The sequence below is a fragment of the Gopherus evgoodei genome, chromosome 14, assembly GCF_007399415.2.
Source record: "Gopherus evgoodei ecotype Sinaloan lineage chromosome 14, rGopEvg1_v1.p, whole genome shotgun sequence".
NCBI lineage: Eukaryota > Metazoa > Chordata > Testudines > Testudinidae > Gopherus > Gopherus evgoodei.
This window is the reverse complement of record NC_044335.1, coordinates 7,693,780-7,720,522: the sequence shown is the minus strand read 5'-3', so window position 1 is coordinate 7,720,522 and position 26,743 is coordinate 7,693,780. Positions and strand designations below refer to the sequence as shown.

General features: G+C 41.5%; 1 protein-coding gene across 1 annotated transcript in view; it reads left to right on the top strand.

The window, feature by feature from the left end:
* NTSR1 (neurotensin receptor 1) overlaps positions 1-17,052 on the top strand; it is a 112,697-nt gene extending 95,645 nt beyond the window's left edge. Inside the window, exons 3-4 of the mRNA XM_030533812.1 lie at positions 7,883-7,973; positions 13,994-17,052. Coding sequence (XP_030389672.1) covers positions 7,883-7,973; positions 13,994-14,243 — 341 coding nt within the window. The 3' untranslated portion in view covers positions 14,244-17,052. The remainder of the gene's footprint in view (positions 1-7,882; positions 7,974-13,993) is intronic.
* Positions 17,053-26,743: the final 9,691 nt, after the last annotated feature.

Genomic DNA, 26,743 nt, shown 5'->3' with positions numbered 1-26,743 from the left:
ACCAAAGTGCTTCTGCCTTTGCTCAACTGTCCACCAGCCACATTCATTTCAGCATTGTTCAAAAACTCTGGGAGAAAATCCTCAAGATTTGTCAACATCAGCTGAACAGAATCAGTAAAGAAAACTAGCACCGAGCTCCTGCAAAAGTATTAGCAGCAATGGAGAGTGATAAACAGAATTCTAGGGGCAGGATCTCTAGTCCATTAAGGCTTCTCTATACCACTCCGGTGGCACAAAGGGCCAGTCAAAAGACAGAAACAATCCCCAGGGAATACCCCTGACAGAAGCAGATTGTAGAGTTGTGGCCTCCAGTGCAGAAAGTGTGGGGGCAAAGTGAGTTGAGAGTGGCAGGGTGAGTTATGGAGGAGCTGCAGCCAAAACATTCTCCTCTCTAACAAGTCTCCGCTTCCCAGGGCCCATAGTGAACCTTAGGTGCAGCGCATCAGTTGAAACAGCCCTGAGGAAACACATAAGCTCCCAAATGGCCCCAGAATACAGGGGGCACAAAGACAGTTTAAAGTGCCTCCTTCCTCCTGTAATTCCTGCACTCAGCACACAGACTGAGCTTGGAGGCCATTGCATGTCGGTCAGTGCCCTTCTAGAGACCATGCATTCTTCCATGTTTATACTAACACAGTGTGAGTACTCATAGAAGTTAGACATGGAAAAAACCGTCTCCCAGCCACTGCAGGATAAACACAGGCCAAGATAAAATACTATGTGTAATCTAATACAATTATCTCCCTAAATTGTCTTCATATCTAGTTTAACATGTTATTGAGAAAATCAAGACTGGCATCTTTTAAATCTTCTTTTGCAAAATTAAAAAAAAAATCCATCAAAATTCATAGCTTCCTCTGCAGGGCTTCCTGCACAATAAACAAGCTGTTCTTTCTTTCTTTCTTTCTTTCTTTCTTTCTTTCTTTCTTTTGTTTATCTGCTGCTTTCTTCCTCTAAACATTTGTTTTGTCTTTGCACTGCCTTGTAGGATAACTGATACGTGAGTTAGTACTGTATATGTTTGCCTTTTTTTTTTGGTTGAGCATCCCTACTACAAAGTTAAATTTCTAATGAAGAATAGAATGTATAACTGTGTCTTAAAACACTTTAGATTTCACAACGCAGAACAAAGGTTTGCTACATTTGATATGCAGTCATCCACTGAACAGTTAGACAATACTCTACTAGACTTTCCGTCTTACTGTCAAATGCAGATTTATATGGAAGCTATATGTGTTCATCTCATAGTTTGTTTTTAAAAGGTTTAATAAACTTTTAGACTGTGATTTTTAAAACTGCCTAAGGGATTTGGGTACAATTAATTTTAATAGGAATTCTCCATCTAAATCCCCCCGAGCTCGCTTTCAAAATTGCAGATTTAATTTTAAAAACTAAGCCATAGTATTAGAAGCAAAATATGGTTAAAAGCTAATATTGCAGCAGCAGCAGCAGCATTGAATTCTTGTAATTCATTTTAAACAGATAGAAGAATAAAGCTGTAATTAGTTTAAATAAGTATAGAAAAGCCCAGATGCAATAATTTAAGGACTGAACTGATTTTCAATAATAAGTTAGACGTAGAAATGGGGTAGAAAGAAAAAAAAAACCAAACACAGGCTTTATCCACTCCTAGGGGGTTGTGTCTGTGTTCTCCCCAGTCTGGTTCACCATGGATCTGCTTACAGATGTTGAATCCTATTTTTTTCATATGTGGAAATATCAGCATTATGGCCCGATCTGCCCCTATTAACTCAGTGTAAAAGCAGCCCTTGAGTTCACTGGGTTTTTTCCAATGTGATAAATGGGTATTCATCGTGTTGGTGTGACTCAGTTAAGAGCACTTTTGCTTCAGAGGCAGAGATAATGGGCCTGGTCTCTTTCAATAAGGAAATAGCAATTTGGGGAATAAAGAACAAACCATCTTTAAAAACACAAAAATGACAAAGAGAGAAAAATCCATTTCCAGGCCCATGAACACCATTCCTGCAGGTCACCCACAGACTGATTCAATGTTGGGTCTGATCCAAAGCCCACAGAAGTTGGTGGAAGGATGCTCAATAACTTTAATGGGCTTTAGATCTACACCATGGTGGCAGAAGGTAATGTTTCCTGTTGAGTCAGTCCCCAGGGCACTGTCACCCCGTGTGCTCTGCTCTAGCACGTGTTACTCTGCTGTGAGATTAAATGAACTCTCTCATCCGTATCTATTTCTTTTTGAGAACACAACACCCAAGCTGAACTGCGACGTGTAATCAATAGACTCTGCCTCCTCAAGAAGAAATCCCTGAATGAACCAAAGATTGTATGTAAACAGTTTCTGGGATCCAACAGACATTGTTTAAATATCTATTTTATCCCACATTCCCTTTACAACCCATCTCTTTCCTGGGTAAGCACCTAGCTACCAAGGCGTGATGAAAGAGAAGGAGCGTTAGGTTTCTGAAAGAGAATGAGATAAAGGGGAGGTGTTTACTCAATGTTTTTTAGATGGAAATTGACATGTGCCATTGGAATCGGATCCCAGGGAGTGGATAGAGAAGGGCTGGCTGCCACCCTATGTATTCTTGATCCAGCTGATAAAGTTGAAACATAAGTATTAAGGGTAACAAATACAGAGCAGGGCCTTCTGAGTGAGATGCACAATGCCACAACATCCAGACAATTGCCACAGTAGTAAAAACAGTTTTGAGATGCTGCATATCTGGGATTTAAATCAACCATAAGAGGTCTCTTAATAAGGCTAAACCAGGGCGTGCACAACTGTTAAACTTTGCTCCAAAAGAACCTCTTGGGGACCATTTTTAAAGCATGTGTAGCACATGAAAAGTGTGGTGTGTATGTATGTAAAAACATGTGTACATACACATAACACCTTTGGAGGCCCTTTACAAACTTCTGTTTTTCTTCCTGACAGCTTCTACAATGCTATTATATGGTGTTAGTATACATGGGAGCAGCATAAATACATTGAATTTAATATCAAAATCAATAGCGCAGAGGATACATAAATGAGCAAATCATTTATTTTTATATGCAATAAAAATGCTCCATTTTTTTCATTCAGAGGAGCTGTCACAAAATTTCTAGTCTGCTACACTAGAATCCAGACACTTTGCTCTTGTTATGAGCCTTGAGGACATTTGTTCTCTAATTCTCTCTCTGCTCTGCAAAGGGCAGTCCACAATACAGCCCGTCCCGTACAGCTGCTGCTGCCCGAATGCTACCATCCAGAATGACTGGGAGACTTGAAGAAGCATAGCAGAACTGTGATTCATGCTTTAGTGAATTTTGCTAAATAAAGGAAAGGCACAGCTGAGGGAAATAGCCCCAGCTCTACAGGAGAAAGCAGGTCTGCCTGATGTGCATTGCTTTTCACTCACAAAAATGTCTGTCTATTGTATTAGGCTTTTTTTAAACTCATCACAAAATGAGTTGAAGATGGTGTCTCAGTCCTCCTGTGAATTCCCTGAGAGTTATCAGTGTCACTCCGAACTTTGCAGCTATTCAAACATCCTTTTCTTGTGCATCCTGCAATGTTTCCAGGCAGGGTGGCTGAGAGGAGCTGACACCTGTTGCCTCCCACTGTGAAGAATGACTTCACACCCTCTTGAAGACTTGGAGGATGGTTTTAAAAAGATGCTAGAGTGCCCAGCTTCTCCCTCACCTCATCTCATTTGAGGTCTGCACCTGCAGCCACCAAAGTAAATGACAGGATCAGGCCCTCATTGAACGTATTAATTTATTATTTCTTTAGATTTAATCACAAAGCTCTAAGTGCCCTAACAGTGAATTAGAGCTACAATTGCAAACAGTGACAACACAGCAGCCAAAAAATAATCACATTGAAATAATGAATTCATTCAGCTAAAAGAGCAAAGAACAGATCCTCTAGCTTTCTCTCAGGAGCATACCTCCTACCTTCCCAAAAATCTTATCAAAATTAATGGCTTTTGCAGCACCTGTGAAAGGTCTTCCAATGCCCCAGGGGAATACAGCTAGCCTCTGCAAATGTACCCCTCTTCCAGCCTCAGTGCTATACTTTTAATTAAGAAAATCAGATTGCCTCCAACCATGCACATCATCTCCTCTGAGCCTTGACGCCAGATCATAGTGGAGAGTGAGGGGGTTAGGAGGTGGATCAGCGTTAATGTTGTGCTCCCCGTCATTACCCATCGTGGGCAGGGGAAGTGAATGATCCAATCATTGCACCAAATTTGGTGATGAAGCCTGGTCACATGCCACCTGAGGCCAGTTACGCATACGCTGAGAAGAGAATCGAGGGCCAACTTAGCCCCAGCTCAGGACCATAGGCGCTGACATCCGTGGGTGCTCCAGGGCTGGAGCATCCACAGAGAAAATTAGCAGGTACTGCTTAGCAGCACCCACCAGCAACCAAGCTACCCCGCTCCCTAGCGCCTCTCAGCTGTTTCACGGTGTTTAGGAAGCTCCAGGAGGGAAGGGGAGCAGCGAGGACAGGGCACGCACTGGGGAGAGGTGGGATGGGGGCGGGGACTTGGGGGAAGGATAGGAGTGGATGCGGGGCCTGGGGAAGAGCAGGGAGGCCGACCACCGCCACCCCCCGGCTAGAGGGGAAGCTCAAACCCAGTGGAACAAAGTTCTGGCTAATGTCTGAACTCTCAACTTTTCAGTCTCATCTTAAATGGGGCCTCTTGGGCTTGTCTAACTCATTTTACACTGTACGAACTTTCCTCTGTTTCCTTGGACTGTCCATTTGCTGACATGGCTGTCCATAGGCACAGCCAACAGAACCGGCTGCGTGAGAGTCTCACACAAGAATGCCATGGCCTGACCTCTCCTTCTGGCGATGATTCTCTTCCCTACTCCTTCCCAGTAGAGTCCTGTTACAGCTGGCACTGATCATGGTACAATGCTCCAAGTACAGGGCTGGGAGCCAGGAGCTCTTGGGTTCTGATACCAGCTCAGACGCCGACTACCTGGGTGGCTTTGAGCAAGTCATTCTTGCCTCATTGTATCCACCCACAAAATGGAGATACGATCACTTTCTTGCTTGCTCCACAGGAGCATGAGGACAGTCAGTTACTGAAGGACCAAATGGGCCTCTTGGTATAGGCCCATAGTATGGGGTGATTAGAGTGGGGGAACTTCTGGAGGATTAATCTGTATTCAGAAGTCAGAATCCTCCTCAAGTGCTCCATTCCCTAGGAGGAACATGCCTGCGGCTAGGCCCCCTCATGATGCACAGCATAGTCCCCTCTGTGCACCAGCCCTGTTGGTGAAGAGGGAATGGTTGGGGACAAGTTCCCACTCTTTGAGGCACTGTTCACACCCAGGGAAAAGGGGTGCTGTCATAACTTTTCTTCCCAGATCTGGACCTTAGCATCCAAAATAGGGGTGTTAGCATGAAAAACTCCAAGCTTAGTTACCAGCTTAGACCTGGTATCGCTGCCACCAGCTAAGAATTATACAGTGCCTAGCTCACTGTGGTCTCCCCAAAACCTTCCCTGGGGGACCCCAAGACTCAGATTCCTTGAGTCTCACAACAAAGGGGAATAAACCATTTCCCTTCCCCCTCCTCCCCTCCAGGTGTTCCCTCCCTGGATTCCTGGAGAGATATACAGAAGCAAGCTCCGTGAATCTAAACAGAGGGATTCCACCCTCCCTGTTTCCAGTCCTGGAAACACAAGTACCAAGAGAGCTAATCTCTCTTCCCCCCTCACCCAGAGGGTATGCAAAGTCAGGCTTAGTAAATCTAACACAAAGAGATTTTCCCCCTGACTTCTTCCTCCCACCAATTCCCTGGTGAGCTGCAGACTCAATTCCCTGGAGTCCCCACTAAAGAAAAACTCCAACAGGTCTTAAAAAGAAAGCTTTATATAAAAAAGAATGAAAAAGACATTAAAAATAGGCTCTATTGCATTAAGGTGACAATATACAGGGTCAATTGCTTAAAGGAAAAAAATGAATAAACAGCCTTATCCAAAAAGAATACAATTTAAAACATTCCAGCAACTACACACATGTAAATACAAAAGAAAACAATATAAACCTATTGTCTTACTATCCTTGTACTTACAACTTGGAAACAGAAGATTAGAAAGCCAGGAGATAGAAAAATCATTCTCAGAGCCGAGAGGGCACAGACACAAGACAAAGAACAAAGAACTCACACCCCAAAACTTCCCTCCACCCAGATTTGAAAAAGTCTTGTTTCCTGATTGGTCCTCTGGTCAGGTGTTTGGTTCCCTGTGTTAACCCTTTACAGGTGAAAGAGACATTAACCCTTAGCTATCTGTTTATGACAGGTGCCTCCCTGAATATGGAGGCTGCAAATTGCAGCTAGCTGTTATGTAGGCCTCAAAGGGATCTTTCCTGTCTCCCATCACCATAGGAGCCCACATAAAGGCCAGGAACAATTTGGCACTTACCATCTGTAAAGCACATTTGGGATGAAAAGCAATATGATGGTTATATTTATCTCTGAGTTTTCTCCATGGCCGTTATTTTGTGCTGTTTTGATTGAGGTTTCCTGCTGAGATTCGGCCAGATGCCTGTCATTTCTTACAGTACTGGAAATATGCATTGTAAGAAAAGAATCTTTCCCTTGATTCCCTGATTTAAAAAAAAATCTAGATTAACAAAGGTACCCACCGACTGGGCTTTATCGTCCACGATTCTGACTGACTGATAACCACAGCTCTGTGCCTCGCAGAACAAAATACCAAGCTACCAAGGTCCTGGGTTGATGTCAAGAAATAATTTCAGACAACTTCCAAGGACATGATTCTACTCCCACTTACCAGTGTAAATCAAGAGTAATTCAGTTAAAGTGAGGGGAGATCAGTGTGATAAGTTTTCCAATGATAATTTATATGACACATCAGATACAGTTTATGACATTAATGAACTGGGGTACACTGAACTGGTCAGATCAGCTGAAACTCCCTACCAATGAGCCTCTTGCATTGGGATGCTGTTAGGGCCACGCCCATAGAACTCCCTCGGTCAATAAGTGGATCTGGAATAAAAATGTTATTCCTGCTACAAGATCATATTAATGGATCCCATTTTAAAATGGACTTCTGCGCTTATCAGAAAAAGACTCCATCTGTGCCACTGCATTCATGTCACAAGGTTTCCAGCAGAACTGTCAAAGTTCTACTTCGACAAATCTAATGGAGTGTGTGGTGACTGGTGCGTTGCAAACTCCTGCTGAAAAGGTGTCCCTCGGGAATAAAACATTACGATTGGTAGATACACCTGATTATTGATTTTTATTAGTAGTAGTAGTATGCGTTATTTAGATTGTGGTCGTGCACCACCAGTCATGCACCAGGACCCCTACATGTTGTCCTACCAGAACAAAAAGATGAGTCCTGCCCCAAAGAGCTAAATCATCCTTAGAAATCATTTGATGATCAGTAACACAGTGGGACTCCTGGGAATTCAATGGCTTTATACACGTGGGACATAGGTATGTGCTATGAACTACTGAGGTCATAGTATTCCTTATTCTATGTGCCACTGGATGAAAAAAGTGCCATGGTTATTTCTGTTAGATAAAATATAAATACAATGTGGAAACAGATTTTGCTTGATGCGGAGTCTGAACTAGACAATGTGAGGTGTCCTTTACTGCCTTTTCATGCATTAGACCTCTTTTCTTCTGTTTATACCCCACTACTCCCCCAGAGATTGTAACCAATTTCCATTATTTCCATTACCCTTGTTCTACCATAAAAGGTAAAAGCCACAGTTATCCCTCTGGGGCTGTTATTGATTAGCACAATGGCACATAGGACCATGCTAGTGCTTTTAAAAGAAAACAGTGTTAAACGTGCACAAAAACTGATCACTTTTTTTATTTCCAGGAAAGAATAATGGAAATGTTTGTACTTTGCAGGTGCTGTTGTGATTGCCTTTGTGGTCTGCTGGCTTCCTTATCATGTACGGCGTCTCATGTTTTGCTATGTTCCAGCAGATCACTGGACAGAGTGAGTCATTATTTTGAAGTAAAATGTGATTGTACCATGCCACTGCAGAAATCCAAGGACCAGACTGTGCTCCCCTTATTTCCACTGACTACCATGTTCTTCAACTACTAGCACCTTTGAGGTCAATAGGGGGTCTGGTGATATTTAATAAGGAGATCAGAATCTAGCCCTGAAGTTTTACAGGGAAAATATGAACTTAAACAGGTCTCAAAATTGTCTTCAGCTTGGTTTTTTTATTACAGGTCTTAAAGCTGGATTCCAAAGATGTATGTGGTGGAAAACATTAGCATGTATTCAAATAGCATCCGATTATCTCATGTTGGCAATCACAAAATTACCACCTATTACTAGTACAGTGACCAATTTTCACCTCTGCCAGTCCCTAAGTATCCTTGGTTGAATCATTTTTTATCCATCCTAAGTGGATTGTTAGTATGTATCTAAGACACAGAGACGTTAGCTGTAAGGTGGAGCAGCTCATGTCAAAACACAGTTTAGTTCCAAAAAGCTAAATTTTCCAGGTGATAGGAGAGAATCCACTGACAGAAAAATAGTTGCATCATTTCAACATACAAATGCATCTTGGTTTTAGAAAAGGTAGATCATGCCAGATCAACCTGATCTCTTTCTTTGAGAAGATTTTCTAAATAAAGGAAATGCAGTAGATCTAATCTACTTGGATTTCAGTAATGCATGACACTGTTCCACATGGGAAATTGTTAGTTAAATTGGAGAAGATGGAGATTAGTATGACAATTGAAAGGTGAGTAAGGAACTGGGGAGACTACAACGGGTCATACTGAAAGTTCAAATGTCAGGCAGGAGGGAGGTTACTGGTGGACCTCCTCAAGGAATGGTCTTGGACCAATCTTATTTAACATTTCCATTAATGAAGTTGACACAAAAAAGTGGGAATATGCAAATAAAATTTGCGGATGACACAAAATTGAAAGGTATTGCAATATGGAGGAGGACTGGACTATCATACAAGAAGATTCGGATGACCTTGGAAACTGAAGTAATAGAAATGGGAAGAAATTTAACAGTGCAGAATTCAAGGTCACGTACTTAGGGACTAACAACAAGAATTTGGAAGCGACAGAGGAGAGGAAAGATCTGGGTGTATTAGTCAGTCACAGCAAGACTATGAGCTAGCAACGTGATGCGGCTGTGAAAAAAGCTAATGCAGTCCTAGGATGCATCAGGTGAGGTGTTTCCAGTAGAGATAAGGAAGTGTTATTACCATGATACAAGAAGAAACCTCATCTGCAATACTATGTGCAATTCTGGTTTCCCATGTTTAAGAAAGGTGAATTGAAACTGCAACAGATGCACAGAAGGGCTACTGAAGATGATTAAAGGAATAGAAAACCTACCTTATGAAAGGAGGCTCAATGAGCTTGTCTTGTAAGGCTTAACAAAATGAAGGTTATGGGAAGATAGGATAGCTCTCTATAAATACCTCAGAGGGATAAACACCTGGAAGCGAGAATAGTTATTTAAGGGCCAATATTGGCACAAGAACAAATGGATATAAGTTGGTCATCAATAATTTTAGGCTTGACATTAGAGGAGTAAAATTCCGTAACAGCCTTCCAAAAGACGTAAAGGGCACAAAAAAAATTACTTGTTTTAAGACTGAGCTTGATAAGTTTATGGAGGGGATGTTTTGATGAGATTGGTCACAGGCCATTGTAGGCAATCCGTGACTGCTAATAGCAAATAGCTGGAGATGGGACACTAGAAGGGAGGGCTCAGAGTTACTATAGAGAATTCTTTCCCAGGTGTCTGACTGCTGGGTCTCGCCCACATGCGCCAGGTCTAACTGATCACCATATTTGGTGTTGGGAAGGAATTTTCCCCCAGGTCAGATTGGAAGAAATCCTAGGGGTTTTTTGCGTTCCTCTTCAGTGTGGGGCATGGATCATTTGCTGGTTTGAATGAGAGTAAGTAGTGGATTCTCTATAACTTGAAGTCTTTAAATCATTATTTGAGGACTTCGGTAACTTAGCAAAAGGTTATGTGCCTACTCCAGGAGTGGGTGGGTGAGGTTCTGTGGCCTGCAGTATGCAGGAGGTCAGAGTAGATGATCAAGATGGTCCCTTCTAGCCTTAAAATCTATGAGTCTATGAGAAGAGTGGAGTAGGTTATTTGCTAATTTTAGCAATGAAAGGCCAGAATTAACATATAGGGATCATCATCCATTTGCAAGGATTTTCAGACAGTTTAAGTGGGCAATTATACTTGTAACTGCACACCTAGTTTGTATGCACATGTATTGACATTGCTCACATAAAAGATGAAAATAACATGTGCAAATACATCTATTAGCTATATGCTTATGCAACTATCCTTTTTTTGCATAGTCATGGTAACTGCACATACAGATCAGGTAAATAATAGAGCATACATTTTGCACATGCAATTGTGCACCTAAACTTTCTGAAAATCTAGCCCCAGATTCCTTGAGGCAAAGATGGCAGGAGATGGTTTCAGCGAAGAATCTAACCATTACTCACGTAGTTCTTTTACAATATTACATCCTCTGTTCTCTGAAAAGAGTTCTGTTTCCTGCAGTGAATGGGAGACCAAGAGAGCAGCGGACACTTCTACAATGCTAAAATGCAGCCAAACTAAGAGATTATTAAAATTTCATAAATTCCAAGCACAAGAAACAGTGATTTCCAGTAGAGCAGTCCACCGAAACAAATTGTATATCCTGCTATGGTAATAACCGGATTTTACACTTAATAGTGAAAATAGACTCTTAGGCATGCATTGAAGCAAACTGTTATTTCTTGTTTACTTTACTGTAAGAAAAGCACTTAAAGCAGCAAGCAGTTATGTAACAATAATATTTGTTCTGGGCACAAGGAATAGACAACTTTGTCAGCAGTTAACACAGATTGATGTGTTCCATTTGCATTTTAATATTTTTTAAAAGCCATGATGAATTTTAAGAAAGTCCAGAAATTACAGATATATTATGAATGGCGAGCTATCAATGTCACTAGTTAATGAATTGTTTACGGTGGTTTGATGTAAGATCATCCAGAAATATGCCCATGTCTGAACAAGAGAAATCTTCTTCTTTTGAATTAATACCTCATAGTTACAGCCCAACGATGTATTTGTAATGATTGGAACTGGCCATCAATTCTTAACACACAGTGTTTAAGGTTTGTGTTTTGGGGTTGGTAAGACATCACAATCACAGGCCTATTTATCCTTCATCTGTGATCAGGTAGAAGAGCACAAGGCCTGATTTTCAAGGATGCTGAGCACCTGTAACGTCCATTAAGATCAGTGGAGCTGTGGAGCACTCTGCAAATGAGTCCCCTACTACCTAGACTACATCTACACTATGAGCTAGGGGTTTGGTTCCCCTGCCCATGTACACGTACTCACGCTACCTCGATGAGAGCTGGCATGAGTGTAAATAGCAGTGTCGCTGCGGCAGCACTGGCTGTGGCAGCAGAGGCACGACTGAGCCGTGCTGAGTACAAACCTTTCTGAACCCAGTAGGTGTATACTCGCTCCTCTGCTGCTACCCATGCGACTGCAGCTACACTGCTATTTATACTCACACTAGCTCTCACGGAGCTAGTGCAAGCATGTGTACATGAGCAAGGGAATCACACCCCTCACTCGTAGTGTAATGCAGCCATTTATGCCTATGAATTCTACCTGCTCACAAATAGTAATCCAGGGATGTTAGTCCAGTGGTTGTACCCTTCCTACTGAAAATGCTGTCTCTCTTCAAATTATTCCCCTGCTCCCCAAGAATCACTCCACTCTGTCAGAACACATCACCCAGCCATTCTTCTAACCTGGCTTGCACCCTGGTGGCATCCGCCCAGCATGATGGTTGTGCCTTTAACTCAGATGATCTTTATATTCAGTTTATTGTGGGAATGATCGAACGGTGCTTGTCTAAATACATCCATCCTTTTCCCTGTAGCAGCCTGAAACCAGCTTTAAAGAGGAACCTAGCCTGAGATGAACCAGGGTCCTTTTTCAGTTAATAGTTACAGAAACAAATGAAAAACAAGGCAGAGACTCTCACTTCAGTTAAATTGCTGTTTATAAATGGTTAATAAATGATTAATAGATGTTATAAGCAAGTTATAGACCTGAGTAGTATTAGTTATAGATGGTTCTAAGCACATCAGTAGAAAGTATTATAGCTGGTTATAAGCAACCTATTGACCTGTTGGACTCTATGGCAATCTACAACCATTGATTATCCATTTGTTAAAACATCTATTAATCATTTATTAACCTCTTTATAAAGGGAGTCAATATAAAGTATGACCCTGGACAGCATTTGTGATTTTAGAGACCCAGATTTTTCCAAAAGAGACTTGTTTGTGAGTGCTTGCCTTGAGACCAGTCCCTTTTCGATGCCTCAGGTTGGGCAATCAAAAATTAAGGCACCTAAAATTGCCAGTCACTTGAAAATTGTGGCCTTAGTGAACAAGAACCAGTGAAGATTTTCTGTGTGTATGAGTCAGAAATCTTGCACGTTTCTGTAGGGATAAACCACAGTATAGAAACTGTTAAAGTGAGTTAAGAGGACTGACTAAACCAAAGTTAACATTTGTTGATCTTTAAGAACATTTCAAAAGGAACTGCTTAAAAGGATACTTATTTCCACAGTACTTCCTTTGGCCAGGATAATGGGCACCAGCACTGCAAGCTACTAGAATTTCACATTTTCTTTATAATTATTGACACCATCAGGGGCTAAGTGACAAGCTCTTTCAGCTGAAAGGTGTGCACTTTCCCAAACACGTGCACTTCAGCTGCTTTCCACTGCCACCATATCCTAGCACTTCGTAGCCATTAAATCAGAGACACTGACATGGGTTCTGCAATAAACTGTGATTTTCTCTGGAGGTCTGTGTGTCTTAACCCTTAAAAACCTTTTGCACAGAGCAAAACCCTATAATCAGAATTCATGCTATCATGGTGACAGCCTTAGAATGAAGCACAACCTCCCATACCACTAAAAATAACTGTCCTGACTTTACAAAGGTTGGCATATACCAATGACAACTCTCATAAGCAATTAGAGAAGGCAGTTGCAGTATCTTATACACAGTTCTTCAGTCTGTAGACATTCCTGTGCCTTCTACCCTTTCAGTGTTTGCACATCACACTCAAAACCACCTTTTTGTTATATAGCTGATGAGTTCCTGGCCATAGTCTGGTTCCTACATACCTATAAGAAATGGAAGTTTTGCAGTTGATTAAAATGGGAACAGGATGGAACTCCTGTATGGGTTATAGTTAGACCTGGATGAAAAACAGGTTGACAGTTTCACTAAGAAGTTTGGTGAGGTAATATCTTTTAACGAACGAACATCTGTTGGTGAAAGTCACAAGCTTTCAAGCTGCACAGACTTCTCCAGGTCTGTGCAGCAGGAAAGCTTGTCTGTTCCACCAACAGAGGTTACTCCATCAAAAGATATTACCTTGTCTTTCCTACTCTGGGACTGACAGGACTAAAACTGCAAACTAAAGTGTCTGACATTTCAGGTTTGAAATGGACTCATCTTCTGGTTTTGGTGAAATTTCTCATGATATTCCTTACTGACATTTTTATCAAAAGTAATTTCAAAATCATCATTGCTAATTTTGATTTGCTGAAAAGTGGGGGTTGGTCAATGAAATTTTTTAAGAATGATTTTGAAAATCATTTGTTAAAAAAGTCAGTGAAGATGAGAAATGCTGGGACAGCAAACCGTGGCCAGTGGGAGCCGCGATCGGCCGAACTTGCAGCTTTGTGGACACAGCAGGTAAACAAACTGGCCCAGCCCACCTGGATGCTTACCCTGGCAGGCCACAGGCTAAAGGTTACTGATCCCTGGACTAGATGGACCAAATCTGATATCTAGTATGGCAATCCCCAGCTGCTGAAAATCTGGCTTCCACTTTCTCCAACCCTGCAATTGTAAGTTATTCATACTCTCCTCCTCTACTCATATTTCCACTCTCTTCTTGTTCTGTTCCATCAGATTCCTTTATAATTTCTACCACTACTTCTACATGTTGACAAATGTCCTCTTCTACGTCAGTTCTGCCATCAACCCCATCCTCTACAACCTGGTGTCTGCAAACTTCCGCCAGACCTTCCTCTCCACGCTCATGTTCCTGTGCCTGCCATGGAGGAAGAAGAAAAAAAGACCCAGCTTCACCAGGAAGTCCAACAGCATCTCTAGCAACCATACGTTTTCCAGCCAAGTCACTAGGGAAACGACATACTGAGCCCCGAGTGAAGCCAAAGGAAGGGAGAATGTGTTTCAATGTGGATTTAGGATGTGAGAGAGACCTCTGGGACCTTAGTGCATGGTCTCTAAATTCTCCATAACACAAATGTGTTTAGCAGTCTCATTTTTGTTGGAACAAATAGGCTTCATTCTGCCAGTAACTTTGGGATTATTTTAAAGCATCGGCCTTGCCTCTTGTGAATAATGGCTACGCATTTTGTAACTTCAGTATGGCATAGATTCCGATGCAGTGTTATCTGGGAAGCCACAGCACTTCTTCAGCCTATAAATGTCAAGCTTAGGCAACTCATATCGTGCTTCATCCTTTTCTCCATACAGAAATGCTGTGCTGAAGTCGAAGAGCTCAACATCATTTCTCTTGGTGGCACTAAGCTGAGACTTTAATGAGGAGCAAGGCAGTTTTGAGTGAACAGGGATATTTTTTGAGGGAGAGGGAGTAGTAACCTGAGAGGTGATAAAAGAAAGAGAAATGGAAATAATGGAATCAGTAGGGAATATAGCACTCAGGGAGCAAGGTGGTTATTTATAGAACTCATTCTTAATTCTGATTAATTAGACCAGGGTGTCCAGGAGAGTCAATTTAGTGTCCCTAAATTAAATAATAAAATAATTATAATGCCTTACCTAGCTCAGGATAGCACCTTGGAAAACACTGTTCAGTGCTCTTAGGGTGCAAGGATCATCTTTTTGTTAGGGGTGTGTGTAGTGCCTAGCACAATGGGGCCTCGATGCCTCTTGGATCCTTCCAGCAAGGTCATCACACAAATACTTTAAAAAATACATAATAATAATAATAATAATAATAATATAATGATGATGATGACAAAGTCTAGAATGCTTAAATTGATGCAAATCTAATTGTTAAAAACAAAGAAGATGGCAATCTTACATTCACTTCATAGCCAAATCCCATTTTTACCACTGAAAAAAGGTAAAAAATTAGTTGAGTGATATCAAGAGGTGAGCACATGCCTGGACCATGATGAAAGAGGGCTGCTAATGGATGAAGGAGAGGCATAGAGCAACCTGCATGAATTCTGCAGGGCATAGATAATTGATTTCTTAGCCATTCTTATTCCAGTTTTTCTCAATTTGCAGGTGTTTTATTAGAGAGTTTGCTAATATCCCAAAGGGCAAGCTTAAGTCTGAGGTACAAGGGCCACAAAAGACTCTAGTGCAATTTTCTTATTCTGTGACCTAATGAGCTGTATTTATCAACCTCTAGCTGCAAGCAACACACACAAAGAATTAACAGAAAATGAGATGATTTAAATTCAGGATTCCCAGTTCCAAAACCAGGCCCCTTTTTGACAGACTAGAGGGGCAGCAGACAGAGCTGTTGGGTCTGAAAAGGCCAGTGTAATGGGGCGATTTGCCTCCTAAGGGCTGGAGCGAGCCACGCCTGATTACAGAATGAGCCACTTCTGGGAGAGATTAGGATGACTGCCCTATAAAGAGCAGCAAGAGGACACAATGAAGTAAAAAGAGGAGTGGGAGTGGTAGTAGTAGTGAGTGAAAGAAAGGTTTCTGCTGGGAAGATTCTGAAACTAAGGGAGCTGTGACAGAGAGGAGAGGCAGTAATCCACAGGCTCCTGGTAGGGGCCCTGACTGAGAGAATGGTTTGGGCCTGGTAGCCAGAGCCAGAGGGCTGAGGTTCAGTCAGGTAAAGCCTGGGAATATGGAGCTTAGCTCCTACTAGAGACCCTGACTAGCAGTGTGTAACTGAATTGATGTTGGGACCAGGAGGTCCAGTATGTAAGGACTCAATAAATGGGTCCCCAGGAGGGGAATGTTGTAATTATCTGTTCATGGTAAGTTATTAAGGGGCCCTGAATAGGGGAGAAGTTGGTAGCCAGACACCACAAAAAGCTGCTCAGGAGGTGCCTGGCTCTGTTACAGTCAGTCATGTTCCAACAGCAGGTGCGTACACACAAACCATTATGTGGCATAAATCCTCTTTGTTAAATGAGTGCTTAATACAAGAGTTCAGCCCAGCTGGGAGGAGCTAATTTGTATTCCACCATGCAGGCAGCAAACCAAATCTATGGCCAGATGAAAAGTGAGACTTGGGTCAGATCTAACCCTAGATTTGGATTTGCAAACCTTTTATCCGAATGGGCTGTGTAGCGTTAGGATTTGAATTAATGCTCCCATCTCTACCAGCCAACCATCTACACCAAAAACACAGGCTCCACATAATAAGCTAAAGAGGTACCTCTGCTATTACACGGGTGAGTTGAGTGAAACGGAACCAGCACAAGCATTTGTGCAACGTGTGCCAAGCTCTTGTGATCAGCCACATCGTAGTCTAGTATATACCTATGCACAAGTTGACACAATAGTGTCCAGGCCCACCTGCACATAGTCAAATTCACTTGCATTGCCAGGTGTTGCTATCATGTCTCCTGGACAAATGGTTATATCAGAAACTTGACCAACAGACCAATAATTCCAGTCAGAGAAAGTTAAATCTTAGGGAAATCAGTGCAATTTGCTAAAGTTTTGATTGTCAGTAAGTCGTGCTTAGATCAAAGGTTCTCAAACTGTGGTCCATGGGCCACAAGTGGTCCGCAAGCTCCATTCAGGTGGTCCGCGGATAGATCCCTCTAAGGTGTGTGCCTGGAAGGCTGCACACAACAGAATGAAGAGCCACCCATCTAATTAGTAGAGCCATGCAGGCATGGCTTCATTAATTAGGTGCCTAGACCCTGGATAAGATGCACATGTAAGGTGAGGTGGTGGCCTTGGTGGGAATTGGGGGTAGGTGGGAGGGGGCAGTGGGGTGAGAAGAGGGGGTGGGGGGAATTTGGGACATGCAGGACTGTGGCATCCAGAGAAAGAGGTGACTTTCTCCAGCTCTAAGGCTGCGGCTGCCAAGGAGAGACGGACCTCCTTCCCTGCCTCAGCTCTGTGGTGGGGGAGAGACCCCCCTCCTTCCCAGCTCGGGGTCTGCTGCAGTGGAGGAGAAAGGGAGAGACTCCCCCCATCCTTCCCAGCCCCAGGAGAGAGAGGGTATATCCATTATATTAGAAAGGTGAGACTACTGATATTAAAATATGAGTTGTGTGCTTTTATTTGTAGAACATAAAATGTTAATTATTATTAAGGGTTTTTTTTATATCGTGCTTTTATCCAAAGCACTTTACAATGGTTACCTAATGATACAAACAACATTTGGAAAGATCACTAAGTAGTCCACCGAGACCCTCAGCAATTTTCAAGTGGTCCGCAGAAAAAAAGGTTTGAGAACCACTGGCTTAGCTTAATTGTGTTGATTTGAATAAGCTATAAGAAGGAAGTAAATTGCAGATTTGTTTTAAAAAATGAGTGGGTCACATCATATCATATAAAAAGGAAGACTGAGTGCCTGGTACGCCAAGCAAGGTTAATTCTTGAACTAGTCCAGTGTCACCTAGGAACTATTATTTCTTGGTGGTAACAGTTGTTGCTATGCTGGCACACCATGGCCACTCAGAATTTCCTCTGGCAGTGGGGACAGAATTTATATCTTTCTGCTTCAAAAGCTTAATCTCCTATCCTCTGAAATAAAATAGAATCTCCAACAGCTCATAGCAGTGCAGGGGCTATGACCCACAGCTGAACAGCTCTGACTCCACTGAGTAAATGGCAGAATTACACACATACATATACTAGCCAGCTGATTACAATATTAATTGTTAAATGAAAGAGGCTTACCGTTTTAATTTACAGTGAAAATTAGTCTCCTTTTCCCAGTTAAACTTCCCACCTGATTGATAAAGGTCAGTTGCCAATACTCTGACCACCAGTGAATTTTTCTAGTACAGGACCAGTGTCCTGTGGATTCGGCCCCATAAGGTTTAGGTAACAGAGTTCATGCATGCACAGCTGCAAATCATAGTTATCAAAAGGCTATTAAATTATCATTATATAAATCCACTTGAAAATCAAGGGCTCCAAGTTTAGAATGGACATTTTTGTGGGTTTAGTTTAATTTGACTCTGCCAAAATGTGAGCTCTGCTCTGTTTTGTGGTTTGTTTGTTTTTTATTTGATTCCCATGGTAATCCCAAAAGCAGTGCAAAAATTACTTTTTAATGAGCATCTTTATTTTACATACAGTGGGCTTCTATCTAGTTAGAAACATAACTTATTAAATTTACCTAGAAAAACCAAAAGGTAGGGTGGTTTCACTTTACATGAAGGTTTCATTTATAAATGGTTTATGAATAATCAACAGATATTCTAAGCATGTTACAGACATAATCAGTATATGTTAGACATCAGTAGAAGGTGTTATAGATGGTTATAAGCCAAAGTGATAGGCAACCTGTTGCTCTGTTGGGTTCTGTAACAGTATTTTCAAGTCACATAGTAATGAATACCTGCCTGTTTCAGATCAGAAATGAGCCTAATGAACCAAATCTTCAGCCTAACTGTGCCTTCGAGCTGCAAATAATTCTGGCTGCATGAACAATTTAAATCACTTATGCTACCAAAGCTGGTAATTTAATGTCTAAAGGGACTAAATTGCACCCAGAAATAACTGACAGTAAGATCAGCAAAGAATCCTGTGGCACCTTATAGACTAACAGACATTTTGGAGCATAAGCTTTCGTGGGTGAATACCCACTTCGTCAGATGCATGTAGTAGAAATTTCCAGGGGCAGGTATTTATATGCAGGCAAGCTAGAGATAATGAGGTAGTTCAATCAGGGAGGATGAGGCCCTCTTCTAGAAGTTCAGATGTGAAAACCAAGGGAGGAGAAACTGGTTCTGTAGTTGGCACCAATGTAATATATGCCATTATATGCCAGCAATGCCCCTCTGCTATGTACATCGGCCAAACTGGACAGTCTCTACGGAAAAGGATAAATGGACACAAATCAGCTATTAGGAATGGCAATATACAAAAACCTGTAGGAGAGCACTTCAACCTCCCTGGCCACACTATAGCAGACCTTAAGGTGGCCATCCTGCAGCAAAAAAACTTCAGGACCAGACTTCAAAGAGAAACTCTTGAGCTTCAGTTCATCTGCAAATTTGACACCATCAGCTCAGGATTAAACAAAGACTGTGAATGGCTTGCCAACTACAGAACCAGTTTCTCCTCCCTTGGTTTTCACACCTCAACTGCTAGAACAGGGCCTCATCCTCCCTGATGGAACTAACCTTATTATCTTTAGCTTGCTTGCATATATATACCTGCCCCTGGAAATTTCCACTACATGCATCTGACGAAGTGGGTATTCACTCATGAAAGCTCATGCTCCAAAACGTCTGTTAGTCTATAAGGTCCCACAGGATTCTTTGCTGCTTTTACAGATCCAGACTAACACGGCTACCCCTCTGATACTTGACAGTAAGATGTTATTTGCTCCCATAAAAGAGGCCTGTTTAAGTCTAGGCTGAAGAAGTTGCAGGTCAGGATCCAAGCAGGATTCTTGCTGTTTGATTGTCTGTATCATTTCATGGACTAGAATTCTACTCCTGCAGTTGATCAGTCTTGTTGCCTAGAATGCTTAGAAAAAAATTAACACAGACGAAAACAATTCTGTAATTTCAGCAATCAGCACAGAACATGGAAATGTAGCTACCATGGAACTCCCATTGACATTAACAGACAGTGTCAGTAGACAGAATGTCACCAGGCCCGCAGCTGGGCCTTATCCCAGGGATAGGCAGAGATAATACAGTAGCAGGATGTGTTGCAGCCTGCCAGCGTCATGGCTTAGAAGCTGCTTCCAGCTGATTAAGAGTTCTGCAGAAATAACTTGAATGGCAGCAAGTAATGTGCACACTGGCTGTGGCCATATGCCCTGCAGAATCTCACCAAACTCAGCCTGCAGTTCTAAAACCTGCCCTCCCTATTTCATTGTTTGAGTAGAGGGAAGATGAGTCACAACCTCGTACACTGACGTCTGGGCCTAGTGGACAAGAGCCCATATTTCTGATCCTGGGAGTGGCCTCAGGATTGTTTTAATCACGCCTCTAACAGGGGTGGCACAGTTGAAGAGTAGGGTTTTCAAAAGGGCCTAGGGAAGTTAGGAGAATAAGTCCAGTTGACTTTCAGTGGGACTCATCATCCTAACTCGGGTGCATTTGAAACTCTGATCCTGCACCAAATCATTCTTGAGATGTTAAACTTCATTAATATTCCTGGTAAATAGCAATGGGCTTGATTACCCATTTTTCAGTCAGTAGGGAGAATAGAAGCACAGCATGAAAATCAGTCTTGCCTGAGGTGCTTGTCCTAGATTTTCTCTAGTGGGTTACAGTAGCCCTGAGAATATTGTTTTAGCAACATAGAGTTTAAGGCCAGATGGGACCACCAGGTGGTCTTGTCTGATTTCCTGTATACTGCAGGCCACCAAGACCAGCTAGCACCTGCACACTAACCCCAACAGCTGAAATTAGACCAAAATATTACAGCTCACAGAAGACTATAGACTATTATGTGCCACATGCAGAGAATAGGCAGGACCGAGGTGCACCTGTGCCCAAGACAGGAAAATGATTAAGTGAGATATACCCAGATATCCCTGTAATGCTGAGCAGATGATAGGTTTATCTTTCATTTGGCATGAAAATAGGAAAGACCTCAACTGAAAACATTTTGTGAACTTGCCCAAACATTTTTCTTGTTCACAAACCTTTGTTCCTGCATTCGAAAACAGAGACGGCCTAAAGCAAAAGCCCTGATTTGCAACTGCAGCCCAAATCTTTTTCAACTGGCCAAATCTCGATGTCTGGAAATGGACAGGTTCCAGTTTGGAACATAATTTCAGACCCCAGAGTTCCAGCATATTCAGAAACTCATGGGAGTGAGCTGGCGGTTTCAAGCACTCCATTTAAAACAAAAGCTCATATTCTTCTAGCTAAAGAGAAGCCCACACTATGTATTACAGAAAGAAGAACACTGGTTGCTGCAAGAAAATGATACAAACTGCATGGTTCATACAAATGATCTTTATTAGAATTTTTCTCTGTTCCCCTTTCTGCTCTTTTTTAACCACAGTCTCTGCTAACCTAAGAAGGTTTGGGGACGAACTGAACTCTAAAACTGATAAAGTTGGAGTGGGCTTGACATTGGGCATAATTAATTCACTCATCTGTATTTTTGTTTCATGTACTTGTTTACTTCTAAATTATATATAGGGACAGAGGAGAGAGAACGTCTGTAAGATGCTGGATCTATGTGAATTTCCTGCTAGTGATGCGCAATGCTCATTTCCACGCAAAGAAGCCTTAGAACCCACAGATGTGAAACGCTAGAATGGATTCTAAGTGACTCGAGTCTAGTGAGATTTCACCAGGCAACCTCTTTAAATGTAATTTTAAGCCTTCATTTACCTTTGCAATATTCTTGACAGTGTCATCCATTTTGTCAGTGTGTGAAATCAGATTTCTACTGTCATTATACTAGTCAGAAATATCCCCTAGACAAGACTTTATCATCAAAGGTCCAGCACTCATCAGTGTTTTAATGCTGTGCTGATCTTGTCTTTTTTGTAAAGTGCATGAGATTTCGCTTCAATGACTTCACCCTTTAAAAATTGAACTAAACAGAAGGATTGTCTGGGAGGGGTTAGCAAACAGGATCTTTTTCATTTATAGCAGCAAATGTATAACAAAACACAAAAGAAAAGTGTGTTACAACTGCACACAATTTGTGTTACAGATTTAAACAGAAGGTCCTTTAGCCTGTCTGATTACCAGAGCATATACCCTTCATGAAAAGAAGACACATTTACACAGCATGACAGTGCAGAGTTTGTGGGTGCAATATACATTTGAGTATTATTTTGATATTTTGGAGATTATGGAATTGTATGGTAATTCTGTTAGGGAAAAAATGGCATTGCTTACAATTATTTCCCATTATGAAACAACAGCTGAACAAGTGTGTCTGTTGTAGTCTGGATTATTTTTTAGCAGCTATATAGCCAATCAAAAAATCTCATTGTGATGTCCTGGCTTTGTGCTCAAGAATCTCTTAAGCTGTGCAATTTGACATGTCGTACTTGTGGTGAAAATACGAAAAGTGCACTTTTTTTTTTTTTTTGAAATACAGAATTTGTATGTGCTTTATTTTATGTGGCCTGTTGTGTGCCAGAAATAATGAATGTTAAGAGTGTTTCAGAGACAAATTTGTAATAGTTACTCTGGCAAAGGGAAGGGAGTGGGATGTGAAATCCCCCCATGTAGCAATCTAAAATGTTATTTTAATGTAACAGGCTATTATTTATACTGTATTTTATGACCAAACTGTAATGAAAAGGCTACTTTCTGAGATTAGCCTTTGTATTGTATGGTGATTTTTTGTTTTGTTTTGTTTTTTTTAATTCATTGATCTTAAGAAATAAATAACCAACTTTAAGATTTTGAAGGCTCATGTTTAAGTGGCAGATCTGGGTTAATGACGAAGCTGACTTACTAGTGTTAGAGGGCCAGTCAACACTGATCTAGGCATGTGAAATTCAGTTGGCTTTTAACCCGATGTTGCAACTCTGCCAAACATCAGTCCCAGGCAAAAGAATAGAACTGCTGGTATGGGTCTCTATTCATAAAGTATTAAAGAAGCGTAATATAATTAATCCATCAATATGGGTTTATGGAAAATAGATCTCATCAAGCTAACTTGATACCTTATTTTGATGAGATTATAAATGTGGTTGAGGAAGATAATAGTGTGGATATAATATACTTAAGCTTCTTCAAGGAGTTTGACTTAGTACCATACAACAGTTTGATTAAAAGCTAGAATGATACAGGCACATATTAAATGGATTTAAAAACTGTCTAAATGACAGGACTCAGAATGTGCTTGTAAACTGGGAATCATCACTGAGCAGGTGTGTTTCTAGTCGCCTGGGGCTTGGTTCTTAGCCCCATGCTGTTAACATTTTTGTCAATGAACTAGAAAAAAAATATAAAAGAATCCCTGATAAAATTTGCAGATGACAAAAGGACTGGGGTGAGGGGATGATAATAATGAAGACAGGTCACTAAACATGAGCTCCCAGTGTGGTGCTGGGGCCAAAACAGCTAACATGATCCTCGGCTGTATAAGTAGGATTGGAGAGACTATATTATCTCTGTTTTTGGTACTGGTGCAACAGCTGTTAGAATCCTGTGCCCAGTTCTGGAGCCCACAATTCAGGAAGGATCTTGCTCAGTTGGGGAGGGCTCAGAGAAGAGCCACGAGAATGACTAGAGGACTGGAAAACATGCCCTGTAGCAGTAAACTCAAGCAGCTCAGTCTAGTTAGTTGATCAGAGAGAATTCAAGGGGTGACTTGATTACCATAAGTACCTACATGAAGAACAACATTCGATAATGGGTTTTCCAATTGAGCAGAGAATGGTGTTTTGAGAGCAAATGACTGGAAATGGAAATTAGACAAATTCAGACTAGAAATAACAGACAGATTTTTAACAGTGAAGGTAATTTAGCAGTGGAGCAATTTACCAAGGGCTAGGGTGGATTCTCCATCACTGGCAATTTTTAAATCAAGGTTGGATGTTTTTCTAAAAGATCCACATTAGTTCAAACAGAAATTAATTCAGGGCAGTTCTCTGGCCTATACTATGCAGGAGATCAGACTAGATCAGGGATCAGCAACCTTTGGCCGCGGTCCGCCAGGGAAATCCACTGGTGGGCCAGGACGGTTTGTTTACCTGCAGCATCCGCAGGTTCAGCCAATCGCAGCTCCCAGTGGCCGCGGTTTGCTGTGCCAGGCCAATGGGGGCTGCAGGAAACATCCCAGCCCGCCAGCGGATTTCCCTGGCTGGCCACATGCCGATCCCTGGACTAGATGATCACAGTGCTCCCCTCTGGCTTTAGAATCTATGGATCTATTAACTCCTGTACAGAAGGAGTGACTTATTTAGGAAAGGCGAGTCTGAATGCCTCCCTCCCTAGCCTGCAAGTGTAGGGTATTCTACAGAGACAGCCAGAAACTGAAAGCCAGATGCTGCTGGCCTTTTAAAGTGGCCAGCAAATTTGACTTAGACGGTGAGGAGCTGAGCTTCAGAGAGATTGAGCAATTTGCCTCAAGTCACACAGGAGTTCTGTGGGAGAGCTGGAAATCGCACCCAGATCTTCTTTGCCTCTGTCTAGTGCCTTAAACACAAGATCATCCTTCCATCCCTTTTCCTTTCATTTATTTGCTTTTTTCCCCCAATCTCATTCTCTGTTTTTACCCTTTTTGTAGCAAATTTTCTAACACACATTTATTCTGCAGCAACAAAACACTCATGTATTTCCCTACATGCTAAACGGTGTCCTTAAACCTAATGCCGAGTGTGCAACTTTCCACCTCAAATACCCTACAGGCCTTGACTCTTCCCCACTTCTCAAGAAGCAGTGTCATTACCTCAGCAAGGTGTGAAAAAAATCTGTAAAGGCTTCACTTTTTTTTCAGCCAATCAATCCTAATGCTTTGATTTCTGCACACCCAAAAATGTGATTGGAAGAATAAAAAAAAATCCTTTAACATCTGGAATCATTCAGGGTTGGAAAATTAACTTCTAAATCATGGTTGAAATTGACAGCTGCTTGGAACTGGGAGAATGCATTTCTCAGCTGCTTTATGACTAGGCTAGCAAGAAGCAACTATTTCCTCAACATCATCAATTATTAAAGAATCAATACTTTATTAGACAAATCAATATTTCTGGTATTCAGCTGGTTCTCTTTATAAAAAATGAATTTTCAGTGCAGTGCACAAGGAATCGGCAGCAACTTCTTTCAGCAATTTAAGTATAAAACAAAATTCTTCCTTCCCAACTGATTGATATTTCCATGCACAGAAGGATGCAGCTGTGGAATCTCTGCCTTGGGGAAAGTTGTACATGCACAAACAGAGACCGGGTTCATTCCCCTTTGAAAATGCTGCCCTGTACCAGTAACCAGATGGCTGGTGCACTTTGGTTCAATGTAATCATAGGACTGGAAGGGACCTCGAGAGGTCATCTAGTCCAATCCCCTGCACTTAAGGCAGGACTAAATATTATCTAGACCATCCCTGACAGGTGTTTGTCCAACCTGCTCTTTAAAATCCCCAATGATGGAGATTCCACAATCTCCCTAGGCAATTTATTCCAGTGCTTAACCACCCTGACAGTTTGGAAATTTTTCCTAATGTCCAATCTAAACCTCCCTTGCTGCAGTTTAAGCCCATTGCTTCTTATCCTATCCTCAAAGGTTAAGAAGAAAAAATTCTTCCTCTTCCTTGTAATTACCTTTTACATACTTGAAAACTGTTATGTCCCCTCTCAGTCTTCTCTTCTCCAGACTAAACAAACCCAGTTCTTTCAATCTTCCCTCATAGGTCATGTTTTTTAGACCTTTAATCATTTTTGTTGCTCTTCTCTGGATTCTCACCAATTTGTCCACATCCTTCCTGAAATGTGGCACCCAGAACTGGACACAATACTCCAGTTGAGGCCTAATCAGCGTGGAGTAGAGTGGAAGAATTACTTCTTGTGTCTTGATTACAACACTCCTGCTAATACATCCCAGAATGATGTTCCCTTTTTTTGCAACAGCGTTACACTGTTGACTCATATTTAGCTTGTGATCCACTATGACCCCAGATCCCTTTCCGCAATACTACTTCCTAGGCAGTCATTGCCCATTTTGTATGTGTGCAACTCATTGTTCCTTCCTAAATGGAGTACTTTGCATTTGTCCTTATTGAATTTCATCCTATTTACTTCAGAGCATTTCTCCAGTTTGTCCAGATCATTTTGAATTTTAATCCTATCCTCCAAAGCACCTGCAACCCTTCCCATCTTGGTATAATTCACAAACTTTATATTCACTTTATTCTATTAAATGCAAAAATATACGGAAGTTACGGAACTGCTCAAAATATGCAGACCTCTCCCCTAATGATACACTGCCAAAAATCGTGCAATCAAGAATCAGGCTAATCAATGGGAAGGAAACCAGAAGGCCAATTAAAATTGCGATTTCTTTTCGTAGAGACAGAAAGAAGAATTCTGTATCAAGGAGAAAGGAACATTTTGAATTAGGCAATACTTCTCATTTCAATTATCAAAGTAATGTGTGTGCTTTAAAAGAGGCAACTTTCCTTGTCCTTTTGAAACAAATGCTGTAGTGTTTAAATGGCTCCATAAAATATAATAATCATGCATCAAGAAGTTAATTTATTTACAGTGCTTTTAAATCCCCCTCTGCCTTATTGAATTTACATTTGAGCTGCAGATCAGGTTGGAATAAATTTATGTGGGTATTTAAGTAATAAGGCTGTGCCAAGCTGCATATCTTGGAGACGTTGTTATTGCAGGCTTCGGGTGGGCTGTGAAACATGAAACAGAGTATGAAGTGAGTTTGTGGACTCAAGTGTAAAACTCCTGTAAAAATGTACTTCCCAGAGTGCTGCTATGCAACTGAATTGTACAAAATGCTACCTGTGTGCCAACTAAGATATGTGGCACCAATGGGTGTAATATCAATGCCAGCCAGTCCG